At 42.1% G+C, this 24,582-nt stretch overlaps 1 protein-coding gene and 1 long non-coding RNA gene across 2 annotated transcripts in view; one reads left to right on the top strand and one right to left on the bottom strand.

Annotated features, from left to right (window-relative positions):
• LOC149976613 (uncharacterized) overlaps positions 1–19,782 on the top strand; it is a 59,303-nt gene extending 39,521 nt beyond the window's left edge. The window contains exons 2-3 of the long non-coding RNA XR_016487188.1: positions 16,539–16,645; positions 19,647–19,782. This is a non-coding gene — a long non-coding RNA (uncharacterized LOC149976613). The remainder of the gene's footprint in view (positions 1–16,538; positions 16,646–19,646) is intronic.
• Positions 1,573–15,686, bottom strand: naglu (N-acetylglucosaminidase, alpha). Its single transcript, XM_021565336.3, has 6 exons — positions 15,152–15,686; positions 7,063–7,210; positions 6,704–6,850; positions 6,521–6,606; positions 6,092–6,348; positions 1,573–5,782 (listed from the first exon to the last, which is right to left on the bottom strand). Exons 1-6 carry the CDS (start codon positions 15,559–15,561, stop codon positions 4,575–4,577), a joined length of 2,256 nt encoding a protein of 751 aa, XP_021421011.3. The 5' UTR covers positions 15,562–15,686; the 3' UTR covers positions 1,573–4,574.
• Positions 19,783–24,582: the final 4,800 nt, after the last annotated feature.

Here is a 24,582-nt window from a genome sequence, read left to right as displayed (position 1 = left end):
AAAAAATGTCTGCAGCATTGAAGGTCCAATAACAGTGGCCTCCATCAATCTTAAATGGAAGAAGTTTGGAACCACCAAGGCTCTTCATAGAGCTGGCCGCATGGCCAAACTGAGCAATTGGGAGAGAAGGGCCTTGGTCAGGGAGGTGAATAACCAGAAGAAGAAAAACAACCTGGCCCAACTATTCTCCTCCTGCTGCTAACTTGAGTCCGGTCCAAAACCAGTGAACGAACTTGCAAAACTGCAAGTTTTGAAAAGAGCAATGACGGCTCTTTGTTTATAATGCACTGTCCACTCTCCCAAGTTGATGCCCAAGAGACCAAACAGCCTCAGATCACATTCGACACTCGGATTGAACAGTGTAACACACGCGCTCGCACCTGCAAGCGACGCGCAGATGTTTAATTTCTCTCTCTAGCTCTTGCTCTGCTGAAGTCAGCAAAAATTCCTACTATTTATTTATGAGTCCAGGTTATAAACAAAAAGTCAGATAAATTCATGGTTATTGCATCATTTTCAGATATATTAGAAGCGATTTAAGACGAAACAACAATGTAATTTTACCTGGCCAGAGAGCAGGGCAATCATCAAATACTGCTAGTTGTTCCCCTTGCAAGGGCCGCGGCATTTGTGGAGCAATGGATTACGATGCATCGAGGGTGGCTGTTTTCGATGTGTTCCTGGTTCAAGCCCAGGTAGGGGCGAGGAGAGGGACGGAAGCTATACTGTTACACTGGCAATACTAAAGTGCCATTAAGAACATCCAATAGTCAAAGGTATATGAAATACAAATGGTAAAGAGAGAAATAGTCCTATAATTCCTATAATAACTACAACCTAAAACTTCTTACCTGGGAATATTGACTCATGTTAAAAGAAACCACCAGCTTTCATATGTTCTGAGCAAGGAACTTAAGCTTTAGCTTTTTTTACATGGCACATATTGCACTTTTACTTTCTTCTACAACACTTTGTTTTTGCATTATTTAAACCAAATTGAAGAGGTTCCATTATTTATTTGAGGCTAAATGGATTTTATTGATGTATTATTATTAAGTTAAAATAAGTGTTAATTCAGTATTGTTGTAATTGTCCTTATTACAAATAAAAGAAAAAAATCATTTTTTTTTATAAATAAAAAAATGTAATAATAAAAATCGGCATCGGCGTTTAAAAATCATAATCTGTCAAATTGAATATTTCCCCAATTGTGCGTCCATATAGCCTAGGGCAATGTGGTAAAGTATGTGGTAAAGTACCCAATTCGTTGTAAAAAAAAATAATAATAATTTTTGCTCGCTCACCTCACTTTTCTGGGGGGGGGGGGGGGGGGGATCCATTAAACAGTGAATTTTTTTTTGTCTGGCCTTAAAGCAAGCACACATTTCTTAAATTGACCATTTTTATAGGTCGTTTTATACCATTTTTATAGATTGTTAAGCCGCTTCCACATGAAATGTCTTAGAATGTCTCAAATGTTTAATTGTAAACAAGATTAGAAGTAATGTATTTTGTAAATCACAGAGCATAAGGGCGAAGACCAAGAAGGCGGAATCACTTTCCTTAAACGTATTCATAATGGAAAGAAAATAGCCTTTATTCACGTGTACGCTAAATGCATATGATCCTACATTTCTTGATTCTCTGAACAGCATATTGTTAAAATTAACTGAATTCCATCTGGTTATTTGGACAGACATGAATACCATTTTTGACATGGGAGAAATCTAATAAAACCAACTACAATCCACATGCAACCAAGGCTCTCCAGCATATACTCTCTGATTACAACCTCATTGATGCCTGACGAGCACATAATCCTAAATAAAAAAGTAGTACACTTTCTCCTCAAACAGGCATATAACATTCTCACAAATCGATTTCATACTATTATCTACACCTGTATTTGATTTAATTAAGAAAATAGAAATTCAACATATGAGCATGTCTGACCACCACGCTTACTACTGCCTACTTCAGAATCTCCTAAAATAGCCACAAGATGGCGTTTCAACGTTTCTTTACTACAAAATCCTGAATTCTTTGATCAATTTGAAATTAAATTAATTCATAATGACCAATAAAATATTTCAGTCGATCACCCCTGGATTCTATGGAATGCCACCAAAGATTGTATTAACAATAAGGCAACTGCATTTGGATCGAATAAATCACAATTAACATTTAGAAATAGGATTTCTTTAACTGTGTTAGAGCGTTCTCCACAAACTCTTTAGACCAGGTAGCCATTTTTCCAAAGTCAAGACAGAACTTAACTTATTGATTAGACAGAGAGCAGAATTTGCCATCAATAGAGTAATACTCAACCATTACTTCCATGGTAATCGTCCCAGTTGTTTACTAGCCAACAAGCTAAGTAGTAACGATCAATTGGCTGATAATTAGCAACTATTGAATCTGAAACACGGTAATTACTATCAGAACACAAATTTATTCAAGATTCTCTCGCTTCTATAAAGACCTGTACACCTCTGATGGCTCCTTAACGCATCGAAGATCATAGATGAAGCTGAATTGAGCTCAAGCTATAAAACGTATCTAATCAAAATCAGTCCTAATGCCTCTCAAGGCACCGGTGGAAGACTCCATCTCTACTTATGGAATCCCAATAGTTCCCATTTAAAATATTTGGGAGTAGAAGGCTCCCCTTCTGGCTATTGGGATCCAATCCATAATGCGGTACAAAGAGGGAAAGACGTAGGACTATCCGTGCCAAGCTTTCAATTGTATTTCCAGGCACTGGCATTTCGCCACATCCTAAATTGGTTAAGACATGATTCTTCTGCACACCGGCTGAGTATAGAGAGACATACGGTGTCTGCTATTGCCCTGGAAGAGGTAGTCTTCACTGATACGGTATATCCCTTCAACAATGTAAACTACACTTTGGTCCTATTATTGCTCACACAATTTATATTTGGCGCAAAATTGAAAAAACAATGTAACTGGGAATCAAAATGGCATGCCCATACGCCAACATTCCACAATAATGCCTTGCCATCTGGAGGACGGCGTTTTGCGTCACCCCAATAGTCCAAAGGTGGAATCCGTACCCTTATCGATATCATGAACAGTAATGATTTGAGAACATTCCAAAATTTGAAAGATACATTCACATTACAGGGCAATTCCTGTATTCAGCTATGCTGGCCTATGGAGTCCCTTGGGAAACCCAACTACTGAAACATCCAATGATGGGATTCATAAATAAATGATCTGGGCTCCGAAAGGACTGCTCTCTATAATACACTGAGTATACAAAACATTAAAAACACTGCTCTTTCCATGACAGACTGACCATGTGAAAGAGCAGGTGTTCCTAATGTTTTCTACACTTAGTGTATTAATTAATGGTTCAATTAAGTCATATATTAATCTATGCCGGTTATAGTAATTAAGTTTAAGGCCCAGTGCAGTCAAAGTTCAGATTTTCCTGTGTTCTGTATCATTTTTGTATAATGGCTGATGAAAAGAACAATGTAAAAGTGTGAAAAAGAATGTGATCAGTGTTATTTCCCGATAGTTGCTGGTTGAAAAATACAACCCAGGACCTTCTATTCAGCAGGTTTTGTATGGGTTCTGGCTCGCCTCGTGTTTTGGCTCGTCTTATCGAGGCGAAATAAGTTTTTAGACCAATAATAAAAATAGACTTCCAAACCTCTGCAAATAACAGTTCGTTTTCAAGTTGCATATCCCTCCCATTAGGCCTCTCTGCTTCCTTCCACAATCCTGACTGTGATTAATGCACCACTCTGGTCCCCTTTCCCCGTTCCACACCCAGACAGTCCTAGCAAAATGCTTGCTTGAGAAATAATTGTGCTAAAAAGCTATTTGTTTATTTAAAAAAAAAAGTTAATGTAAAACTCCTTAACTTAGTTGTTACCCAGAAATGATTTGATATTGAGCCAAATACAGCTGCGCTTGGCCTAGGGATAGTTCAGTGAAATGCATGCCAAGGCTCAAGCAAGGCTACTTAACAGTGAAATATAGATTTAAATATCTGTTTCCTTACCTTGAAAGCAGCCTAATTTCATGCCCAAATCATCTCCCTTTTTTTTGTTGTTTAAACCAAGTAATTGGTAAGCAATTAGGCAACACAATCCATTTAAGAGATCATTAGGGCATTATATTTAAAATATGCTAAATGAGGGAGATTGACTTGCATTCGTTTTTTCTCTGAAAATGCACATTTTACCGTTTGTTGGCAGTGGTAGTTTTACAAAACCGAATAGTGGATTGCAGTCACTCCTTGTCCATAGACTGCTTCGAAGGTAAGAAGAAAAATATTGAAATGGCATTTTGCTGAACTCTCTATTTAATGTCATAGTTTTTTTTCCTTACACATTTAACATATGTTTGGATGTTTCATCTTCAATATGTACATTTGTATGCTGCTCTAGTAATCTCAACAATCCACAATATAATTATTTACAAAATAAAAGGGTATTTTGAGCCTCTGAGTACATTCTACAGAAAAGTGATTGGGGGGGGGGGGGAGAGACATTCTTCTCGCTGTGAAAGGAGATAAATCTTTCGGCAGATTACAGACAGGCTCACTTTAGTCTCTCCAAAGCCTGTGGATAATACTTGAGGAAGATTCTGCTGACTATGTCGTAGGTGTCACCCTGTGGTTTGGAGGGGTACTTCCGCTTGTTGAAAACAAAGCCCTTCTCCACCTGGAAGACGGCCTGGTTGAAAGCGTCTTGCCTGAAGGGTCGGCCTCTCTCCAGGCACTCCACCAGGGTGTTAACAAACAGGCTCCATCGCTGGGAATAGTAGTCTTCCATCAGGCCACCCCACTCCTTGCTGGCATAGTCCAGAATGTTGCCCTCGGGCCCCCACAGGGTGATCTGGTTCCGGGCGTTCATGTCGTACAGCCGTGCCTCCGCCTCATCCAGGGCCAGGGAGCGTGCCTGCTCCAGCCACGTCCCCAGCAGGAAGTGGCCGTCGCTGGACAGCAGGCGCTCCAGCTCGGGGAGGAGGTCGTACACCAGCACGCCCCCCGCCGTCAGGAGTTCCGGAAGCTTCTGGGCCTGGAAGGCATCCCGGATCTCGTGGTAGTAGTCGGTGGTGAGAAGCTGCAGAACCTCTCGGGTGACGTCCACCAGGTCGTATCGGAACGTCTCTTGGGCCATGAGAGGCCAGGCCGCCTGGTACAACAGCCTCCAGGCCTCGTACAGGTTGGCCCGCTGGTACCACACCTCTGTGGTCTTGTGCAGCGAGGGCCGGTGCACCAGTGGACTCTTGTTGTGGTTCTTGTAGTGGGGCACGGTGCAGTTGTAAACGCTACCAAAAAGCAGTCTCCAGGCGGCCGTCAGGTTCTCGTGGGTGCTGCCGTAGCGGCGAACGGCATACAGCGACACCCACTTGGCCAGGTTGACTGGCTCTTTGCGCCACGCCAACTCGCTCATCAGCTCGTACACCACAGGGTTCTGCTCAATGCCCTCCGGCGCCAGCCCGAGCCCAACCAGGGTGGAGTTGGGGAAGGCGAGAGCATCGAAAGGCCCCGAGTTGATGCTCTCCACCGTGCCAAAAAGCCCGCTATTGCCGCCAAAGTTGTGAAGCATGCACCATATGAAGGGCTGGCCGTAGAAAGACTTGGTCAAGGAGAAAGCCGGCGTGGACTCTGCAAACAAGTCCAGCACGATCATCCGACCGATGGGCACTCCGTGCAGAAGGGCCTGAATCTGGGCAGGCTTCCAGAATGCTGTGTCAAACACAAAGAGCCAGCCCTGCATCAGCCAAATGGCCCGGGGATCCACTGGAGACAAAAAAAGATTTTGGGGTGAGAGAGAAGAAAGGCAGAGCTCTTGATATGGCTAGGAGTATGGGCAAGGGGTCTGTGTACAACCCCCACAAGTGGCACTATGGCAGGGCACCCTGGGGTTATGAAAGTAGGACGATTACAGTAATTACGACCCAATGTATACTGACATTTTAACATCCGCTAACTGTTGTGGCCGGAATTCCCGGAAGAAAAACTACTTAACACATTAGAGGGTAACGAAGCTAGTGTCAGCTAATTAACAGACAGCGGTTTATTTTGCGTCGTTCGGCATGCACGTCTCACCAGAGGTCATGGTGTCGAAGACTGCGCGGCTGACCGAGGACAAGTAGGTGGGGTCCGAGGAGGTCGGCGTCATCTCGTTGAAGGTGTCTGTGTTGTAGATGTGGTCTGTGCCAAATTGCTTGACCAGCTGGGACAGGAACAGGGAGCCGATCGAATGGAAGAGGGGGTCACGGGGGTCCAGGGTATATGCGCAGGAGTAGCTGCAGTTGAAGTGGCTCCAGGGCGCCAATTTGGTCACGTTGGCTTTCGGAAAGAGCCTGGAAAATGGAACAAACAAGGACTGAACAATCTAGGAAAACATTGTAGCCGAGCACATTGATCTTAACTGATTCAAATACCTCCAAATGGCTATTTATTTTGTATTCCAACAACAAAAATATAGAACGGAAGCCATGGATTGATGAAACGGTTTTGAATAAGCAGTCATACCTGACGATGCCCTGAGGCACAATCCCAGAGAATGCCGGCAGGACAGGCAGCATTCCAAAGGATCTCATTCGGTCTAAAATCTTGAACTGGAGTGCAGAATAAATATACAACATATATATCATTATTATTCCAAATGCAGGAGGGAACCAATGTGTGTATGGAGACCAATCAAAATGTTAGTACTTGAAGGTAGAGCTGCTTCACATGCCAGGACTGTGGTAGGGGTCCGCCCCACTGGAACAGGTTCCCCATACGGTTCCAGGCTAGGAAGGCGGGGCCAGTGAAGAAGTGGTCAATTTCAGTCTGGTTCAGCCCCAGTGAGAGGTACACCTAATCCATCAAAAACAGCTAGATGTCAGAGTTGTTCTAAAATACAATACAATACAGTTAAGACAAAATGTGTGTTTAAATAGGAAAAAGTTAGAAAAAAATTACTTTGCACTTTTATCTGGCATTACCCCCACCTATTAGTAGGAAATTAGTTGTAATATGCATTCCAGTTTGCTCCACCTCAGCACACACACACTATGGGATCTCATTACCTCTTGCCACAAGGCCTCTTGTCCAGTAAATGCCAAAGGCAGATTGATGCCATTCAGTGCCATCCAGTCGATCTCTCTCTGCCATCGTGGCCAGTCCCACCACAATGTGGAGTAGCTCTGAGTGCATACGTTCTGATAGTACCTGAATCTAGAAACAAGAGAAAGGCATTACCAGGGAGCTACACTGGGACGTCGGGAAAACATTGGTGTTTAGTTGCTACACTGGACACAATGTGTCCTCAATCCCATTGAGCACATTTGGGACCTGTTGGATCGGAGGGTGAGGGCTAGGGCCATTCCCCCCCAGAAATGTCAGGGAACTTGCAGGTGCCTTGGTGGAACAGTGGGGTAACATCTCACAGCAAGAACTGGCTAAACCAGGTGCAGTCCATGAGGAGGAGATGCACTGCAGTACTTAATGCAGCTGGTGGCCACACCAGATACTTTTGATGGATGTGCAAACTACAAGCAAGCACAGGCTGCTGGGTTAACGTTTCATTGGTTGCCTTACTAAGAAGTCGAGCAGAGGTAACGTAGTGTTTATCTAAACCAAAATCTAGCTAGCTTTCATAATATGCTGGCTAAACATTCCGAAGCAAATCAATGTAATTAGCCAGCTGCTATCTGGCAATGTGATTTGTAACTTTGCAAGCAAATGTAAGCTACGCTAAGTTATTTTAGCTACCGGACCATATCTATCTATTAGCTAGCCAACTAACTACTGTAGAGGCTAACTTGACTGGCCTGTGTGTTCGATTAACATCTGCAGTGACATCAACCGATCCCATTAACATCTGTAGTGACAACATCAAGCTCAGCACCAGGAACTAGCGCAAGTCACCTTTGCTAAATCTTTCCCTGACTCCGTGATGAGCAAATAAATAGTGTATTCAGAAAGTATTCAGACCCCTTGATTTGTTCCACATTTTCTTACGTTACAGCCTTATTCTAAAATGGATTAAATAAAAAAAAAAAATATATATATATATATATATACACTCAATCTACACACAATACCCCATAATGACAAAACGAAAAACAGGTTTAGACATTTTGAAAAATATATATAAATTAAATACATTTACAGTGGGGCAAACAAGTATTTAGTCAGCCACCAATTGTGCAAGTTCTCCCACTTAAAAAGATGAGGCCTGTAATTTGTGTCATAGGTACACTTCAACTATGACAGACAAAATGAGAAGAAAAAAATCCAGAAATTCACATTGTAGGATTTTTAATGAATTTATTTGCAAATTATGGTGGAAAATAAGCATTTGGTCACATACAAACAAGCAAGATTTCTGGTTCTCACAGACCTGTAACTTCTTCTTTAAGAGGCTCCTCTGTCCTCCACTCGTTACCTGTATTATTGGCACCTGTTTGAACTTGTTATCAGTATAAAAGACACCTGTCCACAACCTCAAACAGTCACACTCCAAACTCCACTATGGCCAAGACCAAAGAGCTGTCAAAGGACACCAGAAACAAAATTGTAGACCTGCACCAGGCTGGGAAGACTGAATCTGCAGTAGGTAAGCAGCTTGGTTTGAAGAAATCAACTGTGGGAGAAATTATTAGGAAATGGAAGACATACAAGACCACTGATAATCTCCCTCGATCTGGGGCTCCACGCAAGATCTCACCCCGTGGGGTCAAAATGATCACAAGAACGGTGAGTAAAAATCCCAGAACCACACGGGGGAACCTAGTGAATGACCTGCAGAGAGCTGGGACCAAAGTAACAAAGCCTACCATCAGTAACACACTACGCCGCAAGGGACTCAAATCCTGCAGTGCCAGACGTGTCCCCCTGCTTAAGCCAGTACATGTCCAGGCCCATCTGAAGTTTGCTAGAGAGCATTTGTATGATCCAGAAGAAGATTGGGAGAATGTCATATGGTCAGAAGAAACCAAAATATAACTTTTTGGTAAAAACCCAACTTGTCGTGTTTGGAGGACAAAGAATGCCGAGTTGCACCCAAAGAACACCATACCTACCGTGAGGCATGTGGGTGGAAACATCATGCTTTGGGGCTGTTTTTCTGCAAAGGGACCAGGACGACTGGTCCGGTGCATCCTTTTTCCATTATTCATCCTTGAGATGTTTCTGCTTCAACTTGATTGGAGTCCACTTGTAGTAAATGCAATTGATTAGACAGGAATACAAAAACATTTCTGCAGCATTGAAGGTCCCCAAGAACACAGTGGCCTCCATTATTCTTAAATGGAAGGAGTTTGGAACCAGCAAGACTCTTCCTAGAGCTTGCTGCCCGGCCAAAATGAGCAAGGGAGAAGGGCCTTGGTCAGGGATCAAGAACCCGATGGTCACTGACAGAGCTCCTCTGTGGAGATGGGAGAACCTTCCATGAGGACAACCATCTCTGCAGCACTCCACCAATCAGGCCTTTATGGTAGAGGCCAGACGGAAGCCACTCCTCAGTAAAAGGCACATGACAGCCGGCTTGGAATTTGCCAAAAGGCACCTGAAGGACTGACAAAATTCTTTGGTTTGATGAAACCAAGATTGAACTCTTTGGCCAGAATGCCAAGCTTCACGTCTGGAGGAAACCTGGCACCATCCCTACGGTGAAGCATGGTGGCAGCATCATGCTGTGGGGATGTATTTCAGCGGCAGGGACTGGGAGACTAGTCAGGATCGAGGGAAAGATGAATGGAGCAAAGTACAGAGAGATCCTTGATGAAAACCTGCTCCAGAGCGCTCAGGCCCTCCGACTGGGGCAAAGGTTCCCCTTCCAACAGGACAACAACCTTAAGCACACAGCCAAGACAATGCAGGAGTGGCTTCGGGACAAGGCTCTGAATGTCCTTGAGTGACCCAGTCAGCCCGGACTTGGAACATCTCTGGAGAGACCTGAAAATAGCTGTGTAGCAACGCTCCCCATCCAACCTGACAGAGCTTGAGAGGATATTCAGAGAAAATGGGAGAAACTCCCCAAATACAGGTGTGCCAAGCTTGTAGTGTCATACCCAAGAAGACTCAAGGCTGTAATCGCTGCCAAAGGTGCTTCAACAAAATACTGAGTAAATACTGAGTAAATACTGAGTAAACGCCGATACCGATTATTGGAGGACCAAAAAAGCCGATACTGATATATTTTTTTATTTATTTTTAAATCAGTCGATTTTTTATTTATTTATTTGTAATAATGACAATTTCAACAATACTGAATGAACACTTATTTTAATTTAACATAATACATCAATAAAATCAATTTAGCCTCAAGTAAATAATGAAACGTTCAATTTGGTTTAAATAATGCAAAACTAAGTGTTGGAGAAGAAAGTAAAAGTGCAATATATGCTATGTAAGAAAGCTAACGTTTCAGTTCCTTGCTCAGAAGATGAGAACATATGAAAGCTGGTGGTTCCTTTTAACATGAGTCTTCAATATTCCCAGGTAAGAAGTTTTAGGTTGTAGTTATTATAGGAATTATAGGACTATTTCCCTCTATACCATTTGTATTTCATTAACCTTTGACTATTGGATGTTCTTATAGGCACTATAGTATTGCCAGTGTAACAGTATAGCTTCCGTCCCTCTCCTCGCTCCTCCCTGGGCTCGAACCAGCAATACGACAACAGCCACCCTCGAAGCAGCGTTACCCATGCAGAGCAAGGGGAACAACTACTATTAGCGCACGCTAACTAGCTAGCCATTTCACTTCAGTTACACCAGCCTCATCTCACGAGTTGATAGGCTTGAAGTCATTAACAGCGCAATGCTTGACGCACAACGAAGAGCTGTTGGCAAAACGCACAAAAGTGCTGTTTGAATGAATGTTTACGCGCCTGCTTCTGCCTACCACCACTCAGTCAGATACTTAGATACTTGTATGCTCAGTCAGATTATATGCAACGCAGGACACGCTAGATAATATCTAGTAATATCATCAATCATGTGTAGTTAACTAGTGATTATGATTGATTGTTTTTTATAAGATAAGTTTAATGCTAGCTAGCAACTTACCTTGGCTTACTGCATTCGCGTAACAGGCAGTCTCCTCGTGGATCGCAATTAAGAGGCAGGTCGTTATTGGGTTGGACTAGTTAACTGAGGTTGCAAGATTGGATCCCCCTAGCTGACAAGGTGAAAATCTGTCGTTCTGCCCCTGAACGAGGCAGTCAACCCACCGTTCCTAGGCCATCATTGAAAATAAGAATGTGTTCTTAACTGACTTGCCTAGTTAAATAAAAGGTATAAAAGAAAATAATAATAATAAAAAATAATCGTCACGTCGGCGCCCAAAAATACAGACATCCGATTGTTATGAAAACTTGAAATTGACCCTAATTAAAATCGGTCGACCTCCAGTCTGAAAACGTATGTATTTCATTTTTTTTGAATTGCTTTGTTTTTGCTTTGTCATTATTGGGTACTGTGTGTAGATTGATGAGGGGGAAAAACGATTTAATTAATTTTAGAATAAGGCTGTAACGTAATAAAATGTGGAAAAGGTGAAGGGGTCTGAATACTTTTCGAATGCACTGTGTTATGCAAAAACATGGTGTGTGTCTTGTGGTAATACATGGTGTGTTATAAGTAGGCTACAACGTCTACTGTAGTATCTCTGTCTTGTAGCTGCTTAGTTGATTGTTTATGCAAAGCTTGAAGTCTAAATTGGAGAAAATTAGTAAGGAGGAGATGGGGTGGTTGACTGACTGGTGCCTGTTAAGTGTGGGTAGTGTGTGAAGGTTAGTATGCATGATCTATTAACACGAGTGGGGTAGGTGGGTGGATATCGTTCTTTGAGTGCGTATTGATGGGGACAAAGTAGTAAAATGTTGGCTAATCACCAACTTGTGTATGTTCTACAGACTAATCCTGCTGCTGACCTTGACACCAGCGTTTGTCATACAGATCCTGTAGATTCATTGGATGAAAGCTTTCAGCCGGGAACAAGCTCGAGCTCAACATCTGATCTCAGCCAAATCATAGTTGACTTACACTTCACTGTTAATGTCGTGTCATGGAAAAAAACTGCCCCATGCGCTTTACAATCCAACCACTTAACATGATGACATTGCTGGGGTTAGCTGATGTGCGACTAATGCACTATGGTTAATTGAAGGGCACAAATGTCCACAGCCCTCACGATAAACAAGGAAAACTCGATTGTAACAACACTCCATTCTTCACGTCCCACTGATTTTCGCTTTAACAGGGCCCAGCCACAGCACAAATGTCTACAGCCCTCACAGTAAACAAGGAAAACTAAATTGTAACAATGCCCTGTTCTCCCCCCACCCTCCAATTTTCACTGTGCCATAAAGCAGCGAAAGAGAGCCCAGAACACTGAACTGGTCATATCTTGGCATATCTTGGCGTTATAATGGATTTCACCTTTGAGTTACTTGCTGAAATTCTTACTCTTTCAAATGACTGCTCGACTTGTTGACTGCTCGATCCACACAGCAGACATTGTGGGCTAGGTTAGGAATGCTGTTTTGCATACAATTGTATCTTACGTCATTACGTCATGTATATACGTTATATAGGTATGCACATCAGCTTTGACATCAGTTTTGCACAGACGTTAAACTAGACATCGGGCCGATACCGATGTCAACATTTTTTGCTAATAACGTATGATTCCAATATATTGTGCATCCCTAATAAGAAGTAATCGGGTAGGCCTATTTTACGACGTTTCCACCGGATCAGAGAATGACACCCCCCCCCCCCCCCTCTTTCACGCTGAGTGGTTATCGAAAGAGAGCTGCAAATATTTTTTTAATAGGCTACATTGAGGAACTATTGTCATTCACAATGGGTGTAAAAATAGACTTTGTTTACTTGCTGTCTGAGGTCAATAAAAAATGAATTTGAGAAGTAAGCAGTGGTGAGTTAAGACAATCAGAAATTCTATCAGATCACCAAATGGGCACATTTATAGGCCTACATTTGCACGCAGGTCAGGTAGCCCAGGCCTACGTTTATGGATAAATCAGGTGCGCTTCCTTACTCAACATTGACAGGAACGCTACAAACAAACAATAATGAACAAATTGACAACTCCTAAATGGAATGAAATAAACCAAAACTTGTTCCTCACAAGTGTAGCTTAGGTTGTGCAGTCCGCAAACAACGTGTCCACTTCGACAATGAGAATGGTAAAAGACTAATAAGAATATATTGAATGCATTAAAAGAAATTACCGTAACCAAACAAACATTGTACATTAGAAATTATGGGAAATAACGGTAAATGTGATACTTGTGTGCCATCCCCGTGGCCTCCACAATCGATTAGTCCACTGAGACAGGCGTGAATCAGACCGGTGTCTCATATCATAAAATCGATATATTTTAGACTGCTTGACTAAAAAAAAAGATCTTAGTCAACCAACAGCCTATCGACCGAACAATACTGAGACCAAGTATCTCAGATGCTTTCTCCAGTGAGATACTGTACATTCAGCCTCTTGCGAATTGAAGGAAATGATTTTATTCATAGTCAATTTTGGGGGGTATACCTGGCTTCCCTTGGCATCCATGAATGAATACACGCCACTGCTCTCCGTACAGGAGGAGCGTGTCCCCATGCTTAACAATAGCAAGTCCCTCATGTACGTGCCTTTCCGATGGCCTCATTCCAGCCATATCCCACTTCTGACTCCAATGTAGCGAATGGCTACATTACAATGCTTCTTGCAGGTCACGAACCCGGGTCTTGCAAGCCATTGGCACAAGAATGTACTATTAAAACCTCTTGCATTCGTGAAAATCAGCCTAGGGCTAAATTGAAATGTTTCTTACAGAAGAAATCTGGAAAGCATATGCATAACCCAGTAGCAAGGAAAAGGGAATAGTTTGGAGATTATGGGAACATTAAACTAAAAAGGTGAGGACACAACAGTTCACCCGACGAGACCGAATCCAAACGTTACACTGTTCATTTTACATTTACTATACTTTGCGGTTCCTTATGTTTCCAAAAACTGTACCGCAAGCAATGTGTGTTCGTTCACCTTCTGACTGAGCGTATGGGCTCTTAACAAAAGTCCCCCGGGAAGAAGATATCGTTATCAATAGGCACTAAAGATAGTTAGCGTCTATGAATAAGGTAACTTGCTCACTGCTCCAAAAAATATCTCACTAGGAGGTCGTAACAAGCCAAAGGCTGTATGTATGCCGTGCATAGCATTATCATATTTGTGATGGAACTAGATTTCCACATCTGAGCAGCTTTTTCAAGCTTCTAAACATAAACGTAAATCCCAGACACTCCATTTAGTATGTATGGCATGTAATCAATTTGTGGATGTCCCATCACCAATTTCATATGATATGTTGCAATTTACAATTCATATTATATGTTACGAATTTTCTAAGCATACAATGTGTTATGATTTTGCAGAACGTACAATATGTTGAAACAAACGTATGAAATGATACGAATTCTAGATAGGTGGATAACATCAGCTAGCTGGCTAACATTAGTTAGGGGTTAGGGTTATGTTTAGGAGTTAGGTTAAAGCATTAAGTTTGTGGCTAGGGTTAGCCAGAGGTGTGGACTCGAGTCACATGACTTGGACTCTAGTCAGACTCGAGTCACAAATATGATGACTTGCAACTTGACTGACTTAACATCAATGACTCGTGACTTGACTTGGACTTGAGCCTTATGACTCGACCTGACTTGATACCCTCCCCAAGCCAAAACATTAAAAATGATGCTATTAAAAAAAAAGGTTAGGGGAAGGATTAGCTAACATGCTAGGTAGTTGCAAAGTAGCTAAAAATTCATAAGTAGTTCAAGTTACTAATGAACAAAAAATATCTGTGATGAGTTTCAAACTTGCAACCTTTGGGTTAGTAAACATAACCTTAAGTAACCATCTCGCTTATGTAACCATACCAATCATAACAGATCATACTCTGATTCAGAAGGGTTGGGTTAAATGCAGAAGACACATTTCAGTCGAAGGCATTCAGTTGTACAACTGACTTGGTATCCCTAATTTGAGTGTCTCGTGTTTAATATGTTACGTCTAGTCTATGAGCCCAGGTTGCCCTATTACATCCTGTGAGGACAGTAGTATCTCCGCATAAAGTTTCGTTCACTTACCTGTGTTGGGTGCTGATGCGCAGTACGCCTGTGAGTTGCGGCAACGGGCGAGGAATGTTAAGTTGATTACCTGACCACGATACGTGACAATTGCAGAAGTATTTTAAGTAGTTGTAAATCCCAGAGGCGACTGCCACCCCAGTGCTGCCTGTGGCTATGATTTTATTGTTTTTCGCCGACCGGAGCTCACACACTTCCAAATTATCATTGGATAAAGTTCTGTTGACGGACACTATGAACTCACGAGATCTATTTCCAAGTAGACGTCTCAGAAGTTCCACTACAGCTCTTCCCTGAGTCTTGTCGTTGGCTTGCGGTTTTAAATGTGCGAGAGTCTGAAACTCGCAATGTGCTGATAAATTAGAGACTACTACAAGTAAAGCAATGCTATAAATACATTTAAATCTCATTTTGATCAAAATCAACTTAAGCGAAAGAGTCGTATGCGTCCGTGTAATAAAATACGAGTTTGGTCAATTTTCAGGCAATCAGGAAGTTTTCGTTTTGAGAAATGCTCTGTGCCAATCAGAGTGTGATTTGTTTGGAGTCAATCAAAGTATTAAACCAATCACAGTCGAGAGGTTGGTAAATGGTAAAAACGTGGGGGAAAAAATAGTCACCCGATGAAGTCTGAGGACGTTTTATTTTTAGATTAGATGTATTTGGGTATAGAAAGGCACAGGGAAATTCCTCAGCAAAACGTCACAAATTATGTTATTTGCGTTTTCAAGGCTGGACCTACAGTAGGCCTATATGTAAAATATATATATATATATATATCTATAACAACGCGAATCATATTGAGAGGACATAAAAAAAAAAAACGGTCCTATCAATATGATTCTCGTTCATCCGCCCATTCAAACCAATCAGGACGTTTACGCACTCCACGGCCCGCCCTGACACTTCATTTTAATGCTTGTTTACTTACATTCACTGTCTGGTTGTATTTACCACATGCATGCTACCTCGTCCATTTAGTATTGTTTAGTCAGTGAAGAGTATTTATTGAGTGCAACTAGCATACTAATTATTAAGGGATATAGCAATAGTTATATTGTTTACGCGCTACTTCTGTAACGTGTTGCCTCTCTCGTGCCCCTGCACATGCGCATTTACTAATTGCCTCATAAGGGCTGTTGCCAGGCCAGAGAGGGCCATAAATCAATAGCCCTAGTCTTAGTTCTCTCTCCCTCTCGGTTTAAATTGCTGATGTGTGAATATTCCTGTGTTAGCCTGTAAAATTATTGCAGTTGTTGATATGCATTTATCACACACATCCTGATATATATTTATAGTTTGCATGTCTATTTTTGATTTGCATATATGTATCTCATAGTATCTTGTAAATGGATCCTGATGATTGCATTGTCTCTCCCTTTTTCAGAACCACAAATATATGAACATCTTCAAATGGAAAAGCTCTGTCAGCGCTTGTGTGTGGTGACCATCAAGAGTACAGGCCTCCACATCATGAATATGACCAGCACTATAGTAGGCAGAACCAAAACATATCAGCATTAAGCACTAACGGGTGAGGGCATTCACAACTGACCGTTCAGACGAGCTCCAGCTAGCCGTTTTTACAGTAGATCACTAACTGTGTACAACAAAGGCTTGAATGAATTCAGTCACAGGTTGATCACATTGCAGAAAACATTTGTCACAATTAAGCATATTTTTAAGTAAACAAAACATTTGAACATGTTTTAACCAAAACCAATTGGGGCCATACTTGCAAACACTAGAAACAGTTTAAGTTTCACAGTCTCAAAATGTGCATCAGCTAATTAAAATGGTTGATTTACTTGCACTTGATAGAACGGTATATTGTAGCTGGTCCCATCAGATAACCTGGCACACATTAGCCATATGTATGCTAACCAGTCATCTTAAGTTACCACAGCCACAAAGTCATAAGGCCTGCCTACTCTACCAATCAGATGAGTTCTTGGATCAGGGAAGCACACCACAGTATTTTTTATTTAACCCCTATTTTACCAGGTAAGTTGACTGAGAACTCATTCTCATTTACAGCAACAAATTGGGGAATTTAGCCAGGACACCACTTACAATAAGTGCCATGGTATCTTTAGTGTCCACAGAGAGTTACACCTGTTTAACATCCCATCCGAAAGACAGCATCCTACACAGGGCAATTGGGATATTTTTTTTTAGATCAGAGGAAAGGGTGCCTCCAACATCACTTCTAGCAGCATTTGGTCTCCCATCCAGGACCAACCCTGCTTAGCTTCAGAAACAAGCTAGCAGTGGGATGCGGGGTGGTATGCTGCTGGCAGTCTGAGTCATTAATACCCATAAAACCTAGCAGTCAAACAAGGAAATGGTTCCAATCATTTTTCCACCATTCATTTTTCCCATAGGGGATTTTAGAAACAATTAAAATAAGGTCTGTGTTTCATGTAGGCTTATCCTGGCATGACGTGTTGATAACCGTGTAAATCTCTCTAGGACAATGTGACTTTTGCCAATATGTTTGCCTGTATAATATATTGTGTAATTTTGTAGTTACTTTGATTGTAAATTAACAATAGAATATGTTTCTAAACACTTATACGTTAATGTGGATGCTACCATGATTACAGATAGTCCTGAATGAATCGTGAATAATGAGTGAGAAAGTTACAGGCCCACAAATATTATACCTCCAAGACATTTTTGGGGGGAGGTATGATATTTGTGGGCCTGTAACTTTCTCACTCATTATTCACGATTAATTCAGGACTATCTGTAATCATGCGGTATGCATGAGACGGTAGCTTCAGTCTTTACTAAGTCTTTCTTAACAAAATTATAACAACTCTCATATAAAGTAAATTCGGTGTTTCCCTTCAAAACTCGGTAGGTATATTTCAAACAGTTTCTTGAGGACTTACCAGCCAAACCAGATGTGAAATGTCTCCAGGAGACATGGCTTAAACCTACTCTAGATTTTGTATTACAAGGTTATGTTGGAGTCCATAGAGATAGTGTGGCAGGGGGGTGAGAAGGGTGTGCTACCTTTATAAAGCTGGAGATCCCATATACAGTACCAGTCAAATGTTTGGACACCTACTCATTCAAGGGTTTTTCTTTATTTGTACTACTTTCTACATTGTAGAATAATAGTGAAGACATCAAAACAATGAAATAACACACATGGAATCATGTAGTAACCAAAAAAGTGTTAAACAAATCAAAATATATTTTAGATTCTTCAAAGTAGCACCCTTTGCCTTGATGACAGCTTTGCACACTCTTGGCATTCTCTCAACCAGCTTCATGAGGTAGTCACCTGGAATGCATTTCAATTAACAGGTGTGCCTTGTTAAAAGTCCATTTCAAGGACAGCTTTTTTCCATCTACGTAACATTGCAAAAATCAGGAACTTTCTGTCCAAAAATGATGCAGAAAAATTAATCCATGCTTTTGTCACTTCCAGGTTAGACTACTGCAATGCTCTACTTTCCGGCTACCCGGATAAAGCACTAAATAAACTTCAGTTAGTGCTAAATACGGCTGCTAGAATCCTGACTAGAACCAAAAAATTTGATCATATTACTCCAGTGCTAGCCTCTCTACACTGGCTTCCTGTCAAAGCAAGGGCTGATTTCAAGGTTTTACTGCTAACCTACAAAGCATTACATGGGCTTGCTCCTATCTATCTCTCTGATTTGGTCCTGCCGTACATACCTACACGTACGCTACGGTCACAAGACGCAGGCCTCCTAATTGTCCCTAGAATTTTTAAGCAAACAGCTGGAGGCAGGGCTTTCTCCTATAGAGCTCCATTTTTATGGAACGGTCTGCCTACCCATGTCAGAGACGCAAACTCGGTCTCAACCTTTAAGTCTCTACTGAAGACTCATCTCTTCAGTGGGTCATATGATTGAGTGTAGTCTGGCCCAGGAGTGGGAGGGTGAACGGAAAGGCTCTGGAGCAACGAACCACCCTTGCTGTCTCTGCCTGGCCGGTTCCCCTCTTTCCACTGGGATTCTCTGCCTCTAACCCTATTACAGGGGCTGAGTCACTGGCTTTACTGGGGCTCTCTCATGCCGTCCCTGGAGGAGGTGCGTCACCTGAGTGGGTTGAGTCACTGATGTGGTCATCCTGTCTGGGTTGGCGCCCCCCCCCCCCCCCCCCTTAAGTTGTGCCGTGGCGGAGGTCTTTGTGGGCTATACTCAGCCTTGTCTCAGGATGGTAAGTTGGTGGTTGAAGATATCCCTCTAGTGGTGTGGGGGCTGTGCTTTGGCAAAGTGGGTGGGGTTATATCCTTCCTGTTTGGCCCTGTCCGGGGGTGTCATCAAATGGGGCCACAGTGTCTCCTGACCCCTCCTGTCTCAGCCTCCAGTATTTATGCTGCAGTAGTTTATGTGTCGGGGGGCTAGGGTCAGTTTGTTATATCTGGAGTACTTCTCCTGTCCTATTCGGTGTCCTGTGTGAATCTAAGTGTGCGTTCTCTAATTCTCTCCTTCTCTCTTTCTCTCTCTCGGAGGACCTGAGCCCTAGGACCATGCCCCAGGACTACCTGACATGATGACTCCTTGCTGTCCCCAGTCCACCTGGCTGTGCTGCTGCTCCAGTTTCAACTGTTCTGCCTTATTATTATTCGACCATGCTGATCATTTATGAACATTTGAACATCTTGGCCATGTTCTGTTATAATCTCCACCCGGCACAGCCAGAAGAGGACTGGCCATCCCACATATGCTCTCTCTAATTCTCTCTTTCTTTCTCTCTCTCGGAGGACCTGAGCCCTAGGACCATGCCCCAGGAATACCTGACATGATGACTCCTTGCTGTCCCCAGTCCACCTGACTGTGCTGCTGCTCCAGTTTCAACTATTCTGCCTTATTATTATTCGACCATGCTGGTCATTTATGAACATTTGAACATCTTGACCATGTTTTGTTATAATCTCCACCCGGCACAGCCAGAAGAGGACTGGCCACCCCACATAGCCTGGTTCCTCTCTAGGTTTCTTCCTAGGTTTTGGCCTTTCTAGGGAGTTTTTCCTAGCCACCGTGCTTCTTCACCTGCATTGCTTGCTGTTTGGGGTTTTAGGCTGGGTTTCTGTACAGCACTTTGAGATATCAGCTGATGTACGAAGGGCTATATAAAATAAATTTGATTGATTGATTGAAAAGTGCATTTGTGGAATTTCTTTCCTTCTTATTAATGCGTTTGAGCAAATCAGTTGTGTTGTGACAAGGTAGGGGTGGTATACAGAAGAAAGTCCTATTTGGTAAAAGACCCAAGTATATATTATGGAAAGAACAGCTCAAATAAGCAAAGAGAAATGACAGTCCATCATTACTTTAAGACATGAAGGTCAGTCAACAAGGAACATTTCAAGAAGTGCAGAGTTACCTCTCCTGCAGAGGATACGTTCATTAGAGTTAGCAGCCTCAGAAATTGCAGCCCAAATAAATGCATCACAGAGTTCAAGTAACAGACATATCTCAACATCAACTGTTCAGAGGAGACTGAGTGAATCAGGCCTTCATGGTCGAATTTCTGCAAAGAAACCACTACTAAAAGACACCAATTATGAAGAAGAGACTTGCAATGGACATTAGACCAGTGGAAATCTGTTCTTTGGTTTGATGAGTTAAAATTTGAGATTTTTGGTTCCAACCGGCATGTCGTTATGAGACGCAGAGTAGGTGAACGGATGATCTCCGCATGTGTGGTTCCCACTGTGAAGCATGGAGGGGGAGGTGTGATGGTGTCGGGGTGATTTGCTGGTGACACTGCCACTGATATATTTAGAATTCAAGGCGCACTTAGCCAACATGGCTACCACAGCATTCTGCAGCGATACGCCATCCCATCTGGTTTGGGCTTAGTGGGACTATCATTTGTTTTTCAACATGACAATGACCCAACACACCCCCAGGGTGTGTAAGGGCTATTTGATCAAGAAGGAGAGTAATGGAGTGCTGCATCAGATGACCTGACCTCCACAATCACCTGACCTCAATCCAATTGAGATGGTTTGGGATGAGTTGGACCGCAGATTGAAGGAAAAGCAGCCAAAAAGTGCTCAGCACATATGGGAAATCCTTCAAGACTGTTGGAAAAGCATTCCAGGTGAAGCTAGTTGAGAGAATGCCTAGAATGTGCAAAGCTGTCATCAAGGCAAAGGGTGGCTACTTTGAAGAATATCAAATATCAAATATATTTTTATTTGTTTAACACTTCTTTTTGGTTACTACATGATTCCATGTGTTATTTCATAATTTTGACATTTTCACTATTATTCTACAAAGTAGAACATAGTAAAACATAAAGAAAAACCCTGGAATGAGTAGGTGTGTCCAAACTTTTGCCTGGTACTGAAAGTGTGTGGGAGAGGGAGTTGAATGTGAGTATGTAGTGGTAGAGGTGTAGTTGGGAGGGGGAAATATGGTAATAGTGAACTTTTACAACCCGTGTAAGAGACTAGAGTTGCTGGCCCTTAGGAATGTAGAAGGTCAAGATAGGAGACGGGTAATGTGGTGTGGCGTCTTTAATGCTCAAGGTACGCTCTGGGGAGAGTTACGGACTGATGTAAATGGACAAGTGTTGGAGTAACTACTGCATGAGAAAGGGCTTGTGAGTCTTAATGATGGCCGGGAACCAGGATTGACCCATTAACTGAAAATGAATCTGCTCTGGATGTTACTTTGACCTCAAGTTCAATGGCAGGCAGATGTAGTTGGGAGGTTTTGGGGAAATCTACAGTGGGCAATGATCACTATTTTATCATGTGTACTAGAGGTCGACCGATTATGATTTTTCAACGCAGATACCGATACCGATTATTGGAGGACCAAAAAAGCAGTTACAGATTAATCGGCCGATTTTTATTTTATTTATTATTTATTTGTAATAATGACAATTACAACAATACTGAATGAACACTTATTTTAACTTAATATAATACAGCAATAAAATCAATTTAGCCTCAAGTAAATAATGAAACATGTTCAATTTGGTTTAAATAATGCACAAACAAAGGGTTGGAGAAGAAAGTAAAAGTGCAATATATGCTATGTAAGAAAGCTAACGTTTCAGTTCCTTGCTCAGAACATGAGAACATATAAAAGCTGGTGGTTCCTTTTAACATGAGTCTTCAATATTCCCAGGTAAGAAGTTTTAGGTTGTAGTTATTATAGGAATTATAGGACTATTTCCCTCTATACCATTTGTATTTCATTAACCTTTGACTATTAGATGTTCTTATAGGCACTTTAGTATTGCCAGTGTAACAGTATAGCTTCCGTCCCTCTCTTCGCTCCTCCCTGGGCTCGAACCAGCAACACAACGACAACAGCCACCACCCATGCAGAGCAAGGGGAACAACTATTAGAAGGCTCAGAGCGAGTGACGTTTGAAACGCTATTCGCGCACGCTAACTAGCTAGCCATTTCACTTCAGTTACACCAGCCTCATCTCACGAGTTGATAGGCTTGAAGTCATTAACAGCGCAATGCTTGACACACAACTAAGAGCTGTTGGCAAAACGCACGAAAGTGCTGTTTGAATGAACGTTTACGCGCCTGCTTCAGCCTACCACCACTCAGTCAGATACTTAGATACTTGTATGCTCAGTCAGATTATATGCAACGCAGGACACGCTAGATAATATCTAGTAATATCATCAACCATGTGTAGTTAACTAGTGATTATGATTGATTGTTTTTTATAAGATAAGTTTAATGCTAGCTAGCAACTTACCTTGGCTTACTGCATTCGCGTAACAGCTTGTGGAGTGAAAGGAGAGAGGGGCAGGTCGTCATTGTGTTGGACTAGTTCAGTGCTTCTCAATTATTTTATGTTACGCCCACCCCCCCCCCCCCCCCCCCTAGGAAGAAGTAAACATTTCGCGCCCCCCAACTCTCCGCCGCGACTGTAAATAGTATAATTTGTCTATAAAATTGTTATAAGTTCCCCCTCTGCATAACATTGTATCCATTGTATTTGATACTGAAAAATACAATTAAATATAATCAATAAATAATACATTCAAATTGATCAGCAACATTAACTCAGGAGCACAATATATGAAACACACAAAAATGAATAAAACAATTTGTGCTGATTTTTAAAAAAAATCAAAATGAGGAAGTCAGGATTAATGGCTACAATGAGCACGTTTTGCAGAGCACAGCTTTTCGAAGAGGGGTTTGAAACATGATACTGCAACTCTCAGCTCCTGCTCAATGTTTAGCTGGGACCTGTACTTGGTCTTCAGTGCAGCAACAGCAGAGAAGCCAGTCTCACAAAGATAAGATGTTGCACCACCAGTCAGCTACTTGCCCCCTCTGTCCCTCAGACTTCCTTAGCTGACATGGGCTAATTGAGTGACTTTCAGTGATTGACATAACGATTAAAACTGCTGATCCACAACCAGCACCTAGTGTATTATACTATTCTAGTATTGGCTTGGGGCGCTCAGGCCGCATGACCCCGAATGCAGGCTGCATGACCCCGACTGAGGGGGGCACGCGGCCTGTGGGCCACCAGTTGCCCATCGCTGAGCTACAGGCTATGGTAAAAGTTTAGTGTATCAAGTGTGGCCGACAGTCTGCAATTTATTGAAAATTAAAGTGGAGAAATCTATGATAATAGTAGTTTCTCCTCTGATGTCAATCATCGAGGATCAGGTTCATGTTCTGAACTCTCAAGGAACGCATACAAAGTGAGATGGAGGATGAGTACTTTTGTTGGTTCAGAAAAATGGCGATGCCTACTTTAAACGTAATTTTTCCGCCAGCGTCTCATTGGAATGGCTGTCGGTGAATTATCTGTGTGTAACTAAAATGTGTTTTGAGCATTTTTGGCTAAGTTGACTAAAACCAGGGCTGGCTCTAACCTTTTGTGGGCCCTGAGCAAGATTTGGTTGCCCCCCCTCCACCTCGCTGGCAAGACATTTTAGTGGCTGCCCCCTTCTTGACGACAGAGAGAAAAGTTTACGTTTTTAAGTGAATTTCCTGCAACTCTACAAATTTTGCCATGGGGCAAAGAGAGAGAAATGTGCAGTTCTACAGCTTTTGCCATGGGGTGGAGATTCATTTTTTTTTTCAGTTTTAAAGCAATTCTACACACTCTGCCATGACTTATGCCATGTTAATGATATTTGAGTGAGAGTGACTAACAAAATCAATGGGGCCCCCTGGAAGTCAGGTCCCCTGGGCACGTGCCCTGCCTGCCTGGTCGGTATTCGGCCATGATTACTACAAGAGATAGCTGGCTAGACTAACTTATCTAATTGAGTGACTGTCATAATAAGCAAAAAATTGCTGATGCACAACCAAATTTCGAACTTGCAACTTGTGTATTCTACTATTCTAACTCTCAACAGTAAGGGATGGGTATGGTTGCTCCTATGTGGGTAGAGTATGTGTGTATATGTTTTACTAAATGACGAACTCGAGTTCTTACTG

This window comes from Oncorhynchus mykiss, chromosome 16, assembly GCF_057628025.1.
Source record: "Oncorhynchus mykiss isolate SJ-2025 chromosome 16, ASM5762802v1, whole genome shotgun sequence".
Classification (NCBI taxonomy): Eukaryota; Metazoa; Chordata; class Actinopteri; order Salmoniformes; family Salmonidae; genus Oncorhynchus; species Oncorhynchus mykiss.
The sequence above is the reverse complement of the archived record's forward strand: the minus strand, read 5'-3'. Positions and strand labels throughout refer to the sequence as shown.

Excerpts from the sequence above, each read along its gene's own strand:
- naglu (XM_021565336.3), bottom strand. The coding sequence starts at position 15,561 with ATGAGATTTAAATGTATTTATAGCATTGCTTTACTTGTAGTAGTCTCT. Across the intron at positions 7,211-15,151 it reads CGCATCAGCACCCAACACAG|ATTCAGGTACTATCAGAACG; the intron begins GTAAGTGAACGA and ends TCTTGTTTCTAG. Across the intron at positions 6,607-6,703 it reads TGAAGCAGCTCTACCTTCAA|TTCAAGATTTTAGACCGAAT; the intron begins GTACTAACATTT and ends TCTGCACTCCAG.